Below are 20,405 nucleotides of genomic sequence, written 5' to 3' on the forward strand. Positions count from 1 at the left end.
AACCACCATTGTTTGAGTACTCTTTCTTTACAGTCAGGAATTTATAGCTGCAGTTTATCTTAGGAGAGCATGTGCTTCCCATATTTTGCAAATATGGTGTTGTTTGATATTTTTCTGCCATTCATTCTATGAATTTTTAAGGAACTCCTCAGAATCCGCACTATGAAGGAAAGAAAACAATATACAAAACTAAAATGAAAACCATTTATTTCATTGGTAAACAGCAGGGAACATAGTCCTCTAATGGTAGAAATGATAGCTCAAGGTGAAAAAGGCTTCTAAGGAGATGCAAGCAAGATGATTAAAGAATTTTTTCATTCTTGATAGATAGAATCATACCTCAAAAATCCATCCACAGGTTCAATGAGAGGTTCCCAAAAGTCATGCCTTTCATTGTATGACCTTGTCACTAATGACAGATTTACTGTTGAATTTAAGTGATTGAGTGCTCCATGTAAACTAGACATGATGCCAGTGAAACAAATGTTCAACAATGGAACCATCTGCATGGACAAATGAAAAGTGAAAACCACTGATGGATTCCATGATTTAAACATCATCATATAGATCAAAACTATTGAGATATAAGATTTACATAGCCATTTTCATCACTAAATTGTGAGAGTACATGCAAGTGTCACATCGCAACATTCCTGCCTATGAAATGCTTACCAGACCCCCAAAATCATCAAAAAGTGTTGTTGAAATCCTTTGTACTTGGGCATCAATCACTAAGTTATCCGGTTCATGGGAATTGGTCTGATCAGCCAGTCTCAGGGCAAACCTTCTTGGTGGCTTTTTTATTCCAGTTCTTACAAGGAATGTACCAGCCTGTAAATTTCCTCACATGGTCAGATTTCAGAAAATTAAAAAAAGAATCTGAATTATCCTTCTGCAAAAGTGATCAACAGATTATACCTCACTATCTAGCATCCATATGCTAAAGTCTTCTCTTGTCTGTTTAATTTCAGTTGTGTCCCAAATACTGTTATCAGGGAACTGAGCTCCAGTTACTAAATCATTGCGGATACAACGCAATGATTTGAATTCACCTGGTTTTGGGGGAGATTTGCTTGCAATGCATCCTAGAGAAACATATCCAGGAGGAGCCTGAGGCAACCAGAAGGAGATATTTTCCACACTTCTATGTTTATATATTTGTCCCATTTTTATAAAGTCTAATGGTGGTTTTAAAAGAACCCCATCATTTAGGTCACGAAGAATCAAACTTTCATTTGGAGGCTCAAATCTGCATTCCAGAACATTTCAACAATAGGAGAAATGTTAATAATCGCAGTCACTTGAAGTACAAAATAAAGAAAACCATTATAGCAATTGACCTGTACAGTGAAGAATTGAACATGTCTTACCCTGGGGTTGCAATATCACCAAGGTAAACAAATCCAGATGGAACTTGAGGACGCCAAATAGACACTTGTTTTCTTGAACTACTCCCTCTGTTCCACCAGATTAATTCAAACTGTGCTACACTTTCGTATCTTCTACCAGATGATATGGATGCAGATCGTTCTAAATGCATGACCTCGTCAGTAGGAACATTGCTGCCATGAACAGTCGTTGGAATGGATGCTTGCAAATTTTCATCATTGTACCCAAACATTATGAAGCGAAACTCATAGGCTAGCAGCTTTCCATGCCCAGTTTCAGATTGAGATGGCAAAAAGCTTCCTACAGAGTTGTCAACACGCCAAAATGCAGGCCTTTCTCTATCAGTGTCCCTGTCAAAGAAACAGAAAAGAAATGCCCGTCAAGAAGACTTTCAAAATTTAAAACCATGCTATGTGAGATTTCTATTTAGTGAGGTAATTGTAAACTATATATCTGACTTAGACGTAAACAACTTACAATTTTGAAGGATCTAAGAATATGCAATCCTTAAGTGGACAAGGTGTTAATAGAGTAGTTGAAACACAAAGGGCAGAAGACAATGCGGGCTGCTCTCTTCCTGTAGAAACAACACAACCAAGGGCAACAAAGCCTTGAGGTGGAATAGGCATCCAAACTCTGCAAGCCATTTGATCTGCACGCTGGTCCAATTCTGTACACATGTTAATTTCTCTAATATCAACTTCAGGACCTTCTCGTCTCTCTAAAGAGTCCTTCGAGGATGACCAAATGAGCTCAAAGCTTATAGGTCTCCTTACATTTCCATTACTTGTGTTCAATGCAAGAACACCTTTTGAAGGAGGTTCATCCCTGGAATTTTCAGATTGAAAGCATCATAAAGCATATTGGAGCAGAATAACCCAAAAATAGAAAAATTAAAACTTTTTAACATATAGAGAAAAAGGAGCTCACAGTGGTGTCAGGCAGTCCCCTAAAACTGCAAAGCCAGGTGGAACTTGGGGCCTCCAAAAAGCGCACTTCTGCTTACTGTTATTCCCTGGATAACAAGAGAATGACAATTAACATCACAAGTAGAGTCATCCCAAGCCATAATGCCAACAAATATGTATATTTATTATTTTCCCTCTACAAATAAAATTTACAATAGAAAATGAACAGGAACTTACTCTCATCTGCCCAAATTTTATCAAATTGAGAACACTTCACTGTTGATTTCTTTGACGACATGGCAAGGAAGGCAAAGATATCCTCCTGAATCCTTACAAGTAAATACAATATGCTGTATGAAAAATTCACAAACATTTCTGAGATAGCTATGTGAATGTTTGTCTTTCCAGAGACCCTTGAGAAATTAACTATTGTGTCAAAAGGCTCAACAACTCTAACACCACTACTGGCCTCAAGGGTCAATCCAAGGGCTCTGACATTTAGGTCTATATTGTCTCCCTTTAATGTAAACCTGAAAAACAACAATGAAAGTAATCAGGGAAGGGAAATTATAGATATCTTAAGTTTGAACAGCCAAGAAAAAGAAACCACCATAAAGTAGGGGGTAAAGGACACAAAAGACCCTGAGAATCCATCTCTGACAATTTTTTTCCCTCTTTTCATTTTTAGTGCAGCCTTAAAATCAACTTCTAGTACAGCCTTAAACTAGAAAGTATCATATTTCTTATATCTAGATTTGCCTGCATAGATATAGGTAGACAATCTCCCTATGTTGGGGGCCAGAATGATATGTAACCACTAACCAGTTATCTAAGAATAAGCACTGTTTAGATATCTAAACAGATCTGTTTTCTCCAACAACGGTGTTTACTTTAGTGACTTCAAATTTCTATGTTTTCTTTGCGAAAAAGCAAATTAAGCATTGTGCTAATCAGAAATCTGAAATTTCAAAAACTTCTCCATAGAAAGAAAAGAATTATACATATACATTGCATAGAAACATATACAAAATATACCTATCTCGGATTGAAAAAACTTCTCCTTTCTTTTCTGAGATAACTTTATATCTGTGCTCCGTGGGGATGTGTCCCCGACCTTTTTTGGCCCAATCCCATCCTAGGGATGGAACAGGGACACGGGGATGGATTTTTCCCGTCCCCAATGCTGTCCCCAATTTACCTTGGTCAAAAATGGTACTGGAAACAAGAAGTTCGAGGCCTCTTCTACCCACCTTCCCACCTAGAGATCCGGTTCAACCAGTAAATGAACCACAGATTACCGAGTTACAGGATCAGTTCAGGAGAGACTAGGAGGCTAGTGGACCGGAGTTTTGGGCGGATATTTCCCTCAAAAATTATATGGACTTGAGGATGAGACAAATGCCTAGAGCAGGAGGGAGAAATCAAGACTTTGGGCTGAGACAGAAAGTTGGAAAACTTTCTTTACCTTATTATGATGAGTCAGGGAAGATGACTACATGAGCTTGGGTGCAGAAGGTAGATACATACTTCCAACTGAATCCAATGCCTGAGGAGGAGGCTATCAAGTATGTGGTTATTCATTTGGATGGTCCAACACATGAGTGGTGGCACCATAGCATGGTAACCTTGGGGCATAATCAGATCACATCTTATGAGGAGTTCACTGAGAGACTCAAAGAGAGATTTGATACCAAAGATCCGGAGTTATAGTTTAAAGAGTTGGCACAGCTCAAGCAGTGGGGATCAGTTGAGACGTACATCAATAAATTTCAAAGGTTAGCTATGTTAGTTATAGATATTTCAGAGAGGAGATTAGTAATGCTATTTATGGATGGACTCTCAAATCCCTTGAGGGGTTGGGTCAAAGGGCATGACCTGGCTACATTATAGGAGGCCACTAAGAAGGCTCGTGACTTAGCACCTTCTTCTTTTAAGAGAAAATTTCGGCCTAGGGATTCACATATGAAGAAGGATAAGGATAAGGACAAAAAACCTTTTTACCAAGATGCACAGCGAAAAGGGGATAATAGGAAGTTGGATAATGACACCCTGAATGAGTTGAGGAAGAAATTGTGTTTTCATTGTAGAGAGCCTTGGGACTTATCTCATAAGTGCCCTCTCAAAGCTAAGGCAAATCAAATGACATATTTTTCAGCAGGGGAGTCACAGTCAGAGGGGGAGGATCAGCACTCTAATTCGGATGAGAGTAGCACTCTAGAGGAGAACATCATTCCTACGAATGATAGGTCATTGGCACGATTGACAGGGGCTTAAAAGGCGATCACATTTAGGGTCAAGGGTACTATCCAGGGGCAGAAAGTGATCTCTCTCATTGACACTGGGGCTACACATAACTTTATAGATGCACAGTTAGTAGCCACGAGAGGTTTACAGTGGGTTTAGAGTCATGGTAGCAAATGGAGACAAATTATTATGCACTCGGAAGATATCTAATCTTCGCATCAAGTTTGGAGATGGCTATGAGTTGGAGGATGAGTTCTATGTAGTAGACATGGGAGACTATGACGTCATCCTTGGAATGGCATGGATGGCCTCGCTAGTTGAGTTCACTAGCAAAATTGGAGATGAGATTCCAGCATGAGGGCAAAACTATTGCACTCAGAGGACTTTCAGATGGGAGTTGCTAAAAGTAGTCTCCTTGAGGAGAATGCAAAGACTTTTTCAGCATACTGACATAGAATGGGCAATAAAATGTTTCATTATGCCAGCTCCATAGGAGCCATAGGTAAAGAGTCATCCACCAGATATCCAAGAGATACTTGACAGGCATACCAAAGTATTTGGCAATATTCCACATGGGGTTCCTCCTGACAGGAGAATAGAGCATGTTATTGAGCTCGAGGAGGGAGCCAAATCGGTCATGATTACCCCCTATCATCATCCTAAGAAACACAAGGATGAGACAGAGAAGGCAATTAAGGGGCTACTAGAGATGGGGCACATTAGGTCTAACAAAAGCCCTTTTGCTTCAGCACTAGTTTTAGTGAAGAAGGATGGGATGATGCGCATGTGCATCGATTACAAGGCACTGAATAAGAAAACAATTAAAAACAGGTATCCCATTCCTAGGATTTATAAGCTGATTGATGAGTTGCATGGTGCACTTATTCACCAAAATTGATTTACGAGCAAGATACCACCAAACCAAGATGAGAGCAGAGGACATCAAGAACACAGCCTTCCAATGTACTATGGCCACTTTTAGTTCATGGTTATGCCGTTTGGGCTAACCAATGCACTTGCCACATTTCATAGTTGTATGAACCAGGTGTTTAGGGGGAAATTGAGGAGATTCGTCTTGATCTTCTTTGATGACATCTTGGTTTTCAGTAAGACCTGGAAGGAGCACTTGCAGCATTTGGAGGAGGTGTTATCTATTCTGCATAGAGAGTCATTGTATGCCATGGAATCAAAATGCGAGTTTGGCATGATCGAGCTCCTTTACCTTGGGCATATCATCACTATCAATGGTGTTCAAGTTGATCCTGAAAAGATTGGAGCTATTGTTGATTGGCCTACTCCCACAAACCTCACATAGCTTAAGGGGTTCTTTGGTTTATGTGGTTTTTATAGGAGGTTCATTAGGGATTCTCACAGATTGCCGCACCTTTGACAAATCTTACCAAGAAAGGAGCCTTCACATGGACAGAGGCAGCGCAAAGATGTTTTGACCACTTCAAACAGGTGATGTCATCTTGTCCGATTCTAGCTCTACCTAATTTCACGAAGCCATTTGAGCTTCAATGTGATGCTTCAGGAGACAGGATAGGAGCAGTATTGATATAGGAGAGACACCCCATTGCATTCAAGAGTAGGAAGCTTCAAGGAGTTGAGAGGAGTTATTTTGTTTACGATAGGGAAATGTTAGCCATAATGCATGCATTGGCCAAATTCCGATCATATTTGGTAGGTGGGCGTTTTGTGATCAAACTGATCACAATAGTATTAAATACTTCATGAGCCAACATGATCTTAATGATCGACAGTAGAAATGGGTTAGTAAATTGCAGGCTTATGACTTTGATATAGAGTTTGTCAAAGGTAAGAAAAGTGTGGTGGTTGATGCTTTATCTTGGAGACCTCACTTATGCGCTTTGGAAGAGGTTTCAGGAGATTGGAGAGATTGAATTGCAGCGGAGTATGCAAGAGATGATTGGGCTTCTAGGATAGTTGCGGGCACCATTCAAGATGACAGGCATGCGGTGTTGGATGGGTTGATTAGATTTCAAGGACAGAGTTTATTTGATCCCCACATCACAGTTTAGAGAGGAGATTCTAAGGGCATTTCATGATGCACCTACAGCTGGGCATTCAGGGATCTTCAAGACCTATAGGCAGATCCAAGAGCGGTTCTCATGGAGAAGGCTCAAGGATGATGTTCAGAGGTATGTCAGGTAGTGTGCACTTTGTCAGCAGAATAAGGAAGAGCACACGTTTCCCACAGGTTTACTACAGCCCTTGCCCATTCCGAACAAGAAATCGGAAAGTATTTCTATGGACTTACATCACTGGTTTACTATGAGTGCAGGGAAGAGATTGTATTTATGTGGTGGTAGATAGATTGACAAAGTTTGCTCACTTCTTTGCCTTTCCTTCTACTTATACAACAACTTAGATGGCAGATTTATTCTTCAACGAGGTTTTCAGGTTGCATTGGATACCGAGATTTATTGTTAGCGACAGGGATAGCAAGTTCATGATCGCCTTTTGGCAAGAGTTTTTCAAGTTGTGCAGTACAAATCTTACACCTAGTATGAGTGACCACCCTCAGATAGATGGGCACAGAGATAGTAAATATATGGGTGGAAGGTTATTTGCAAAACTATGTGACTGTGCAACAAAAAGTGTGGGTCAAGTGGTTTTACATGGGGGAGTATTTTTACAATACCACATCACATGACCATCAAGATGACTCCATTTATGGCATTGTATGGGTATGAAGCACCCATCTTCATGGATTTAGTTTTGGGGAACAGCCAAGTGCCCAAAGCCAAAGACCTTTTGCAGGATAGTCAGGATATCTTGAGAGCGCTCAAGGAGAAAATACAATAGGCTCAAAATCAGCAGAAGTTGTCTGTTGTTCAACATAGGGTAGAGCCCAGTTTTGAGGTAGGGGATATGGTGTATTTGAGGCTATAGCCATATTGGCAATCATCGCTCAAGAAGAGCGAAGCAAAGAAGCTGAAGTCTAGATTTTATGGTCCCTACAAGGTGATTCGTAGAGTGGGTGAAGTCGCCTATGAGCTTGAGCTTCTAGAGGGCAGTTCGGGTGCACAATGTATTTCATTTGTCGAGGCTTAAGAAAGCCAATGGTCAAAGTGTAGTTCCTTCTACAGATATACCCCATTTGGATGAGGAGGGGAAGCTCGTGTTAGTACTCGAGGCTATTCTGGACACCCGAGAGAGGACACTCAAAACCAGGATAGTGAAGGAGTATTTGGTGAAATGAAAAGACTTGTTGGAGGAGGATGCTACATAGGAGAGTGAACAGGTTATTTAGTAGGTTGGACTGAGATTGCTTGAGGACAAGCAATTTCAAGGGGGGCGGACTGTGATGTCCCCACTTTAGTAGTCAACCAAGTGCGTGTGTGTATGTTAGCCAAGTTCTACATGGTCCCAAGGGCTAACAAAGGGTTTAAAGGGATCTTAGAGTGTTTTGGCCTAGTCATCTCTAGTTTGAGCCAAAACAGAGTTGATTTACTCAAGTCTTAGGCATACTAACTATTTTTGGTAAGTTAGCAAGACACAGGGGAGGCTACTTTTGGTGATTGGATTTGATACTCCTCGGCAAGAGCTTTCCGACGAGCTATCACTTGGGCTATTCAGAATCCGGTAGCTAATATATTTTTATGCCTAAAGTATTATTAAACTAACATTTAATTGAGTTGTAAAATATTAAAGTGTTACTTTAGTATATATTTTATGGGAATGCATGCAAATCAAAGGGGTGCCTGAGGGAGACATAAGTGATTATTTTAATATGTTTTATATTGCACATCGTTTATCCCGCATTGCTCAAGTGAGTTGAATCGACTCTTGAAGAAAGAATAAAGGGAGTGTTAGTGGCTTGATTCGGTAGGTTGAATATGAGAAGAAAATTGATATGCGAGTTACAGATCCGTTCTTGGCATTAGAGAATGTCTATCTTTTAAAACAGTAAGTTCAATTATCATGCTGATCTGATACTACAAATCACACAGATCTGATCAAGCATTATATATATATATATATATATATATATATATATATATCTTCCTTTATAGGCATTATCAACATATCTTTAGGGATTGTGGTTATTAAGGATAACCTTAACTAAAGTTAGTTAATGTCTTTACAAATCATATTCTTCATTGAGCGTTGATTATGGGAGTTATATTATAGGGCTGACCTAGATAGGGTCATGTCCCTTCAAGGGACATGCCCTTTGGTTACCTTATATATATGAGATAGAAATGTGGATAATGAACACACAAGTACAAAGAAGTTTGTACATTAGCATTCTTTGCCTCATTCGATTTACTAGCAGAATTTGAAGAAACCTAACATGGTATCAGAGTCTACTTCCTTCTATAAAGCCTAACAGCTTGAAGGCAGATCAACACAAGGCAACAAAATTAAGAGGGTGAGAATATATGTTTCAAAGTAATAGATTGTACTCTCAATATGCTGTGGAGGGGACTAGGTCAGCAAGTTTTCCATGTGCGGTTTTTTGCAATAACATAGAAAGACATAAGTAAAGCCATGAATAATATTATTGAACCAAATAAAAAAGAAGCACTAGCTCTTGATGCACGTCAAGAGATTGATCTAAAAGTTGGAGTTGCATTTACACAATTTCAGACACATTATTTTTTAGGGCAAATATGGAAACCTCGACTCCGGTGTTACTTCTTATGGGCCCTATCAAACACCAACGCTTGGGTTTTGTGTACAACATCTAGAAATTACCACATGTAAACCAGAGCCATTTTGGATTATTCGACCACATATTAACAAGAGTGGTTATCAGCTTCAGTTATTATGGAATCAGAACAAAGTATTTGACCAAGATGTATGCAAAGTCTTTTAGAAATTGCTTATTAATTCTGGCTCCAAAAAGGTTGTAGATGTTTCACAAAAGGAAGAAAGCAAAAGTCATCCCTCCGGTTTTAATTCCTTAAAATATGCTCAGGTGGCTTTGAGTGCCCTAGGCCTGGGGCCTCTTCATGCTATGCAAATAGCTGAGCGATTGTACACACAAGGTTACATAAGTTACCCCTGAACGGAGAGCGCAACCTACCCAACAACATTTGATTTTGAAGGCACCCTTTCTCTCCAAAGCAATAATCCAAATTGGGGCTATTTTGTGAAAGGAGTTATGCACAGGTACATGCAGGAAGGCAGCTTATTCCTACAGTGTTAGGAATCATACTAAGCAGAGGATATCTATCCATTGACGCAAATCTATGGTTGCCAAAAATTCAAAGCTTTATAGAGAAGCAAATTACCTTGATTGCAAAAGGCCAAGTTGACCATGGTCGTATGGTTCAGCATACACTACAACAATTCAATGCTAAGTATAAATATTTTGTTAATCCGTTGCACCAAATTTATGGCGGCGAGTTTGAGGTTGCAAATGGGAGGTATATGTCTTCTATAATTGGTGCTCAAATACATTTGAGATGACATGAAAGACATAATAGTATCAGGAGTTCGATATATCTGATCTACCTTTACCAAGAAGCTATTATCTAGTGGAACCATAAAAGCATCGATAATTTGTATTGTGGGGATGTGTATGTGTAGCGAAAAACTATTCTGTTTGTCGTTGGGAGTATTGATCAACGGAGAAAGTGAAAACATATCTAAGGCGAATAACCAAGAAGATCTAATTTTGTGGTCGCACCCTGTTATTATTTAAAGAAAAGAGAGAGCATTGGAAAGGTCATTGCAAGCCTTCAGTGTTGTGCATAAGGTGTGCAGAGGTGCACAGAGGTCCAAATGTCAAAGGGAATCATTTCCAAGAGCATTCAAACATTTACAAGTGCACTCTAAACATAGTAGAATATTTTTCTGTTTAAGGTTGAATATCAATAGGGATATTACATTATATTCATTTCTAAGTATGAGTTAAAGAATTAAAACTGGCTGTATAAACCATTAATTCTGAGATAAATCTGGACTAAGAGACAGATAGAAAATTCTCATGGTTTGATTATGACTCGTAACCCCTTGAGAAGTTATCCGTAAACTTTGGTTAGATAATGGGAGGGGACATTTCAGGGTACACATTGAGAGGGAGTCTTACCAAAAGTAGTTAAACCTAAACTTCAGAGGGAGTGGATAGGAAACTTGTAAACTCTTCACTAAGGGAGTAGATCACATTAAGTGTCATGGACCAAGTCACTTCAATTTGGTTTGACTTTTGACTTTAAACAGCAATGGATAAATTGAGAACTTGCATACGTGGATTGAATCCACCTTAGAGATGCTTGAACTTAAGAGGGAGTTTATTTATGGACCTACTTTCACCTAGTTTTCAAGACTATATTTAGCCTAGGCTACATTATTGGTTGCGTTTATTATAATCATTGGCTATGTTATAGCAAAGACTAAAGCTCTTTTATATAGTTGAGTCTATAATTGGATATTTTGCATGATCATGTATTTGATATAACATAGACCATATTGGTTGCATATTTGGCTAAATTTATCTATGTGATTATATTTATTTTATGATTTGTGGATAGTGGCAATCCATGGTTTGAGTCTTCTCGACTCAAGGACTAAGTACTTGTTGAACTTAATGTCTGGATACTAGCACTCGGAGCACTTGGTGAATATTATGTATTTGACATTCGCATACCAATGCAGGTGACAACATGGATTTGACATCCAATTCAGTACTTGGTAGACTTAATGTCTGGATACCGATACAAGTGACATCATGGATTTGATGTCAAATTTAGTACTATCTAACCAAAACCAAAATAAGTGATTTATCTAAATCAAAACCACCAATATTTCAAATGCTATTTGGAAGGATGTTATGATGGAAGAATACCAATCCTTTATTGAGAATGATGTTAATGCCTTAAGTCAGTTTATGTGTGAGACAAAGAAGATCCACCTAGTTGTAGTCAAACACATTATGAGATACTTACAAGGCACTCTTAACCTTGGGCTCTAGTATGAAAGAGTTGACTTGGACTTACATGGGTACACAGAGTCAGATTGGGCTGGAAGTGTTACTGATAGGAAAAGCACTTCAGGATGTTTCAGGTTAGGCTCAGCAATAATATCTTGGATATGCAGAAAGTAGGTATCAGTAGAACAGAGTTCCACAAAAGTTGAATACATTGCCGCAACAGTGGCCTCTCGAGAGGCAGTTTGGCTTAGAAAGTTACTTGTTGGATTATGTGGTCAACCCATGAATCCTACTATTATTCATTATGATAATCAAAGTTCCATCAAGCTTTCTATGAATCTAGTTTTTCATGACAAGTCCAAGCATATTGAAATTCCTTACCATTATGTAACAGATAAGGTAGATAGGAATACTGTAAAATTAGAATACATTTGCACTACAGATCAGACAGCAGATATTCTTACCAAACCTCTCTCTCGAGTGAAGATAGTTCACTTCAGGAAAAGACTTGGTATGGTTGAAATGTAATTCATTTGTATTCTTTAAATTATTATTAAAATAATTTGTATTGTTAGGCTATTGATTATTACGGGCTCCACCATTTGTATTCATTATCTAAGAGGTTATGATCTCTGAGATAATGAACACTTAGATAAAAGACATTATGAGAGATGGCGATCTCTTAGATAATGTGCTAAACAGTAGAGATCTACTGTCAAATCTAGATGAGTTCAACATCACATTGTGATGTAAACATTGTTATGCCTGTGAGTCACAATTTGGATAAAGGAAGAATTTTATTATTCTCTGGAGTTTATCTTGTGTTCTGGTAGATCTTAACTCAGGATCATGTTGTGATATAGGAATGTCAGTACCTATGAGACACAGCTTGGATAAATGAAGAATTTAATTATTCTCTGGATTTTATCCTGTATACTGTATTCTTTGCAATACTGTTATCACTAGTATAAGTGATATGTCATATCCCAGGTATAGTAATATGGCATAGTATCATGTGTTCAATGATACCACATGCTAAGAAGATTCAGATAGATATAGAGTATCATTCTATGCTTATTCATCATAATTGATGATGTTATATATGTTATCTCTCAGTATGATTATCACGTTAAGAGGAAGTGTTGAAACTGTAACTTCAATTATCATGCTGATCTAATTGTACAGATCACACAGATCTGATCTAGCATTATATATATATATATATATATATATATATATATATATATATATATATATATATATATATATATATATATATATATATATATATATATATATATATATATATATATATATATATCTTCCTTTATAGGCATTATTGGCGTCTCTTTAGGGATAGTGGTTATTAAGGATAACCTTAACTAAAGTTGGTTAATGACTTTACAAATCATATTCTTCATTTAGCGTCAATTATGGGAGTTATATTATAGGGCCAACCTAGATAGGGTCATGTCTCTTCAAGGGACATGCCCTTTGGTTACCTTATATATATGAGATAGAAATGTGGATAATGAACACACAAGTACAAAGAAGTTTGTTTATTAGCATATTCTTTGCCTCATTCGATTTACTCGTAGAATTTAAAGAAACCTAACACTATCCTCTCTTGTGACATTCTAGACGTCATTTCCTTGGGGTTTGGCCTTTGAAATCTATTGTTATCAATTTCATTATTAGGCAGATTGGGTCTGTTTCTAACTACAGGCAGATTTGACGTTTTGCTCATATCTTCTTCTTTACTCATCTGACGCTTATGCTACTTTGAGGGAATGATTTTATAAAGATATTGGACTGTTTGGAAGACAAAGCACTGTAGCAAAGTTGTTCACACGAGTATTGTTCATGTGGCACTATTCACGTGACACTATTCACGCAACACTATTCATGTCATTGTAGCAACGGGTTTCAATAACATTTGCTTGAGCATTATGTCAATAATAGTGGAGCAATTAGTGAGTTGATAATCTGCCATGTATTTCATTTTATTTAATATTGAAAATGGCATCTTGTCAACTGTAATACAATTTCCAATCTACATTGTACTTTATTTTGTTCATGTTGAGTGATTTTCAATTCCATGCAAGCAAACAATATAAATGTCTCATTTCCAAAGTCATAAGGGGTTAGATTAGTAAACAGAGGAATAATGAGTTGGATGCAAACTGTTTGACAAAATTCCTATCAACAGTTGTTTAGTTTTTGGGCATTTCTAGGGTGACCATTACATAATCATGGCCATCCTCTTATCAAAATCATCAATTTCAAGAATATTCTATTATATGGGTTTGAGGGGTGTGCCTTTGATTCTCTCCAAGCAATGAGGATCCATCAATTCAAATTTGTCCTCCACAACTCCCTCAATATCAATTCCAAGGTTATTATCTTTAATTTGTTCAATGGCCAGTCTCCACCATAGTTGGCATAATCGTCGAATACTCAGTGATTTGCTAGTAATCATCAAGTTTTTCTTGATGGTGAATTATTGACAGTTTTACTTGCAAAAAGAAAAATTGCTGCTTTTTTCAAAAAAACCATCGTTTAATCACCAAGTATTTGGAAAAAACTCAGCGAGTTTTACAAAACAACTTGGCCATGGTAAGTAAAGCCAAAAAAGTTATTTTTTTATAGAAACTATTTACTATTTTGCTTTTTGTCATTAGCATTCCACATGAGAATGCCATTTTGTACCCACTATGTATTTATATATATCTAAATTGTTGTTTCTTTTGTATTCTCTTTAATTAACTCATTAAATGCATCTTCTCATTGAAAAATGCAAAAAAAAAAAAAAAAAGTATTTTAAATTAAATTTTAGCTATTTTTTAGGTTCTCGAATTTTTTTTAAAAATTGACCGATTTTTTCTCAAATAAACTTTTAGGGGCTTGGCGAGTTGTTGCCAAGTGAGAGTTTTCCAACCATGGTCTCGACCATGACCTTTCTCCAATTTTCCAAAAAGTCTCTAAGAATTTCACAAGGCGATATGCTAAACCCAATTGTATATTATCCTTCACATAATTTCTATGATTAAAATGTGACCTAAGAACCTCATATTTTTCGAAGGTATACTAGGTAGTTGCTGCCTTAGTAACATTAATAGCATTCAAGTTAGAAGAACATGAAGAAATTCCTAATGAAATGCGAAAAGGAATACCTTCTTTGTGTTTATCACCATACCTTTTATTTACTTAGACTACTTGCCTACGCAATTCAATCAAAATTATTTTGGCATCCATGTACCTAGGTAACTTATATGGAAAACTATCAAAATGCCTCTATTTCGGAATAGGTGAAAGTCAGCAATTGGGTGTCTTATGCTGAAATTACCACAACTTCTTATGGAGAAATCATCCGCTCAAGATATCCTTGCAACTCCGTTGTCAGCTTCATAGTGAAGGCATCATTAACCCTCTTAAATTTTTCATAGCTTTTGTATAGCTATTATGCAATTGTAGGCAAGGATAAAAGTTGTTAATTTGCACATCATCCTCAAATTATTCAACATGCTTCAAACCAGGCCAATGCAAGGTCCAAGCTAGGGGATAAATAATGTAAGAAGACATGCGAAAGGAGTGACTATACTTAGCTATTTCAATAAGACTTGTCACCAATTATTTCCCCTAGTCCATGTGTCCTACTTGTAAGCATATAGTTTGTATGAAGAACATCCATTCTTCAAAATTCAGAGCTTCTTCACTTCCCTTTAACCTATGCAATAGAACAAGTATGTTTGCAATTTCACCTTTAAAATTGGCACCATAAATAGTCTTCGGAAGCTTGGATTGGCCCAACCTTCTCTCCCACGAAATAGCACCTCTGTATTATGTTTTCTTCTCACTAAAATGGGATTGCAATAGAGAAAAATCCCAATTTACATATTTCTTCCTTACAAGAAAGCAAAAGAAATTTTGTATGGTTTCCTTGCCCAGAGTAATAAAAACTTCTTCATTTGGTTTGTTAACTTGCTTGGCTTTTGTATCATATCTGTCTAAGGATTCTATCATTAGTTCTACACATTGCACAACTATAGGAAAACTCATTGCTTGCATGAGACTACTTATAGCGAGCTTCTCAATAATTGGGTGCTTCACTATTTATTCTTTTATGAAGGTCTTCCAAATCTAAACGACTTAATTTTCTATCACCAATTCTATTCAATTCTCTCGAAGTCATTCAAATGGTCATACCCTGTATGCCTGAAACCCATCTTGCTTTCTCTCAATAAAAATTAGCAAGTTCCCTTTTTGAAGAGGACATGCCAAAACCATAGCTCAATTCACCTTCTTTCAGTCACTTGTAATTGTAAAAATGATGCCTAGCTTAAATTCTCTTTCACAATATCATTTATTCAAGATAGTCTAGAAATGCATAGCATAGATATAAATTTCAAGCATTTGATTCTAAACAAGACATTCCATTGAAACCAATCATTTCATGCATTTAATGCTTTGAAATTACAACGGATAGCACACGTCAGCAAGTTTCAAAACTATGAATTTTGGATTTAGAAGTATCCACTCCTCTATTGAATCTCGATAGTGATGTTTCATCTTTTGAATCCTGATTCTCCCTTGATTTCTTTGATAAATATAATCTCGCAGACAATGCTAGAAATGCATTACTTACAGCTCAAAATCTGACTTGATGAGGAATTCTCATTATTTCCCTTGTTACCTTTGGAATCTGCCCGTGCAGCATCCTCTATGATGATTTTCCAATGATTCATCCAAAAAATACTTTGCTTGCATCTGTAGCTTCCAATCAACCTTCAAGATCCGAAGACAGCCTTTCTATCCCTAGTTTTCTAACTAAAGACATGACAACTTGCGCTTAACCCTCGGTGGCTTTTCTTCAATTGCTTCCTTTATTCGGGAATTCTCCTTCTTTCTTCTTTTGGAGCCCGATGATGGAACACCCCAATAACCATTTTCAGAATAAAGTGTTGAATAAGACTTAAACTCCTCTCTTTCGTTCCTTGTTTGTCAGTTCCCAATGGGACTAGAGATCATCTTCAAGAGGACAGTCACAATAAAGGGGAATGGAATTCAGACTCGATAACTCTGATGGAGGGGAAACGAGATCACAAAGTAGACTTGGATGACCTACAAGATCTTATCTCCTGAATTTTTTAAAGGTACCTATTTTCTGAAATCCCAATAATGAGAGAACTTTATTAAAGGAAGACTCCATTTCAGCTAAAGGTTACTTAAGCCAAAATTAACCATAGGGTACTAAAATTGGGCAACACTTTACAAGCTATTCGGCATTGAAAAAAGAAGGCACGTAATGAAGCTTAGAAAGCCCACCAATACATTATAATCTCATTAAAGTTTACAAATTTAACTTTAAAAAAAGAGGGCATGTAATGAAGCTTGAAAAGCCTACCAATACATTATAATCTCATTAAAGTTCACATATTCCCTTGCAAATATGTGATGGTGAAGTTTTCATTCCATATTGCAGGTAAATGATACCCGAGATGATCTGTAATGATTGACAGAAAGCACACTTTGACATGACTTAAGAGACCTTGGGGGACTTTTGCTTACACATCGCAAGCTTTTAAACAAGAAATGAAGACTTGTAGTCAAGCTTAAAACCCACCAGTAGGTTAATTGATTGATCATTATCTCTTGAAATATAGCTTTGACTTAGGCCTAAGACAGATCAGAATGAGTGGAATTCAAAATACAACCAATCTAAGACAAACAAAATAAAAAAAAAGAAACAAGAAAAAACACTCAAAGACTCGAATGTTAGCAAAAATCAAGTACCCATGGTCACAGAAGACAAACTCATCATAGCAAGAAAGACAAAGAAAAACTTGAAAGAAACCTTCAAAAATAGTATTTGAAAGATGTAAGACATAGGACAATTCTAGGGATAACTGATTGCTTCATAAAACACCATTAAGAACACCAAACTTAGAGAAATTTTCATATGAATTCATGAGAAAATTGCATAGGGCTGTCCAATTTTGTCAAAAATACAAAATTGAGGACAACGTAACTTTCCTAAAAGAATTAATATAATTATAAATTAAACAAGCCTTATATTCCAAAATACTTTTTTTTTATTATTTAAACATTTGTAACAATAAAAGTCACTATATCAATTTCCAACATTTAAAACTATTGATTCTTATTTAAACGAGGTATTATATTTTAGTGCCCAAAAATTATTTTCAGAATATTAGCAAACTTAGTAAAACTAATTATGTTATGACTCATTAATAGACCTGAGTTGCAGAAACTGTCGAAAAGCATCTAAATAAATGACTGAACTAGAATAATATCAATGATGAGTTATAAACACCAGACCCGACCAAGTGACCTATTGTAAATAGCTGCTCTCTCCAAAAGTCTTAGAGTACACATTTGAAGTCGAAAATAAGTTCAGAAAGTGTACAAGTCCTTGTCCTTTAGACCATTTTAGCTCACTGATAACATCGAATAATCCCTTTGAGTTATGTATTATAGAGCTCCATAATGACTCATACAAGTGCATACATCTATAGATGTTCGACTGTGTTCAATGGAATTGTCAAAATAGAAACCTTGGTTCACTGGTTTTTTTTATTAGGAATAATGAATGAAATTAATGGGATCATTCATGCATTTTTAGGAAACGAAAATGATGAAGTCAATTTGTCGCAATAGTCAAATCAGTTTATGGTGATAAATTCTTACATCACTTTGTTGAGATAGTTTGCATGTTTAGAGAAGTCTTCAAATGCCAAATATGTATCATTTCCACTTCCCAATACAACCTACGGAGAAGTATACTAATGATAGCTTCCACCTATTTGAATTAGAAAATGATTTGTTTTGGCAAACAACCATTCATGCAGAACACAATGAGCATAAAATTTCAGATTGAAGCCATCAATTCTCAAATCCATGAGATCCAAAAAAATTGAGCCAATAAAAAATGAACACCAAGCTTACAATGATTTTCTATTTGAGCAGAATGTAGCCCTAACGTTAGAATAGAAAAAATGCAAAGAGAATACTTGAGGGTAGCTGATTTTAAGAGTCATGCTCTTTAGAAAAAACGGAAAATTTATTGACTGACTAATTTTGATGAAAGGCCTAATGCATTACATGATTTTGATCATAATCATAACACTTGTAGAATTTTGCCTGGACTAGGCATGTCCAGAGCTGAGTTGGCTCTTTTGAGCCTGCAGAGCCCAGACTCAAAATCAATCCAGCCTAATCAGGTCTGAACATAACCGGTCAAGCCTCACTGAGTTTAAATACAACCATTTTTTAGCATCAAAAACGTTATTTATTTAAAGGTGATTATAAATCAATTTTTGGGAAAGTTCCCAAAAATGTTATAAAAGATGTTTGAGAGACTTATTTAAATTGATTCTAGATTATTTTACATCTTTGGTGAAGCCTTTTGTAGGAGTATGTCCTATGTTTCAAAACTCCAGCCATGAGAAAGAAATCCCTATGGTGGAGATTTGTTTTGTTAGTAAAAGATCTACACTAGCTGATTTGCAAGTGCAATCACCCAAAATCTCATGCCTATGCTAGAAGTTTGTAGGTAATGGATTGTGTACTTAGGGTTTCTTTTATTTTACAAATTGATTTTTTACTTTCAATAAGGAGTTATAATGCTTGTGGGTCTCTATAAACATATTGGTCAAACCTTGTTGGATAAAGATTCACCATATTATATTATTTATACCTTTTTATGAGGTTGTGAGCTTTGATATAGCCATGGGTATTGGTATGAAGAGCCACAAAATATCCATTTTCAGCACACATTAAAAGGAATGAAATTTGAAAGATTCCTGAAGAAATATGGACTGCTCCTTGTCATTTTTACCAGATCACATGGCAAATGCAAACAAGAAATTTGAATCACTGGGTTCTTGAGAACTAATGAGCCAGCTTAAAGCACTCCTATTACAGTTTAGTCACTGTACTTTGAGTTATTTTTAAAAAAATGATATAACGTTCCTTATTCATAGTCAATTGACCAATTTTCTGAGGCCCCTTCTCAGTTAACCTGTGGATAAATCAAAGGTGGTCAGTACTTTGTTTTAGAGTCATGGGAAGAAGAAAAAACATTAGATGCCACTCATGAGAGAGGCACCTTTCCCAGGTAGAAAAATTCATGAAGAGGAAATAAGTTTTTAAGTAATCTGCTACCAGTTGTAGTTGATACAAGGATGGGCCATAGCATGCTAAAGGAGTTAATTCATCATTTAGAGGCTTTGGAGGCTATTAAACCAAAACTCTACCTACCATGCCAACTTCTGCCTGTTCCAAAAGGTATTTTACAGCTGATAGTTGTTGATGTGCAGTCTCAACGCCATGGTTGAGAATTTATTGGGATGACCTTATGAACAAATCAGAAATTGAAGACTATTGGATAACAATTACCACACATTCATATTAGACATACAGCAATCTGTGGTCAGACTTAAATAGTATTCCTGGACGTTGTGGTACATCAGTCCCTGCAGCAATTGCCAGAGAAAATGACTATTTAAGCAACATGCTCCTTAAGACATCGGTTATGATAGTCAAGGTTAACTTGTATATAATCAAACAGTTCAGTTTCTATTATGAACCGAAAAGAATGCAGATGATAATTGTTCTACTAAAATATGAATTATTAAAATATACAAAATTACAGTTCAATATAAAGGAATTAATAGCACCTGCAAAATATGTCGACTTCTGCATGTAGAAGCTTCTCAGCAACTATAGTTGATACATCATCGTCTGTTGAATTATTATAAAAGGTGAATTCTGGACCAATAGCCTGAAAGAAAATTGAAATATAGGAGCATCATAAGCTAATTCTGAAAAAAAAAATGCAATTCTTGTCACACCCAAGCAGTTAGAAATTGTTATATTTTTTAATGTAATATTAACATGAAAATTTCATAACGTTCGTGACAAACATAATTTGAAACCAT

General features: G+C 36.5%; 1 protein-coding gene across 2 annotated transcripts in view; it reads right to left on the reverse strand.

The window, feature by feature from the left end:
* LOC149573218 (pleckstrin homology (PH) domain-containing protein) overlaps nt 1-20,405 on the reverse strand; it is a 380,091-nt gene that overhangs the window by 160,797 nt on the left and 198,889 nt on the right. For both annotated transcript variants that reach the window (XM_089814397.1, XM_089814396.1), the window contains exons 34-41: nt 20,145-20,248; nt 2,535-2,827; nt 2,320-2,404; nt 1,867-2,217; nt 1,371-1,739; nt 919-1,249; nt 673-831; nt 340-503 (exon numbers count right to left, since the gene is read on the reverse strand). In XM_089814397.1, coding sequence (XP_089670523.1) covers nt 340-503; nt 673-831; nt 919-1,249; nt 1,371-1,739; nt 1,867-2,217; nt 2,320-2,404; nt 2,535-2,827; nt 20,145-20,248 — 1,856 coding nt within the window. The remainder of the gene's footprint in view (nt 1-339; nt 504-672; nt 832-918; nt 1,250-1,370; nt 1,740-1,866; nt 2,218-2,319; nt 2,405-2,534; nt 2,828-20,144; nt 20,249-20,405) is intronic.

This window comes from Cupressus sempervirens, chromosome 2 (assembly GCF_028749045.1).
Source record: "Cupressus sempervirens isolate cs-2001-9-10 chromosome 2, ASM2874904v1, whole genome shotgun sequence".
In the NCBI taxonomy this organism is placed as follows: domain Eukaryota; kingdom Viridiplantae; phylum Streptophyta; class Pinopsida; order Cupressales; family Cupressaceae; genus Cupressus; species Cupressus sempervirens.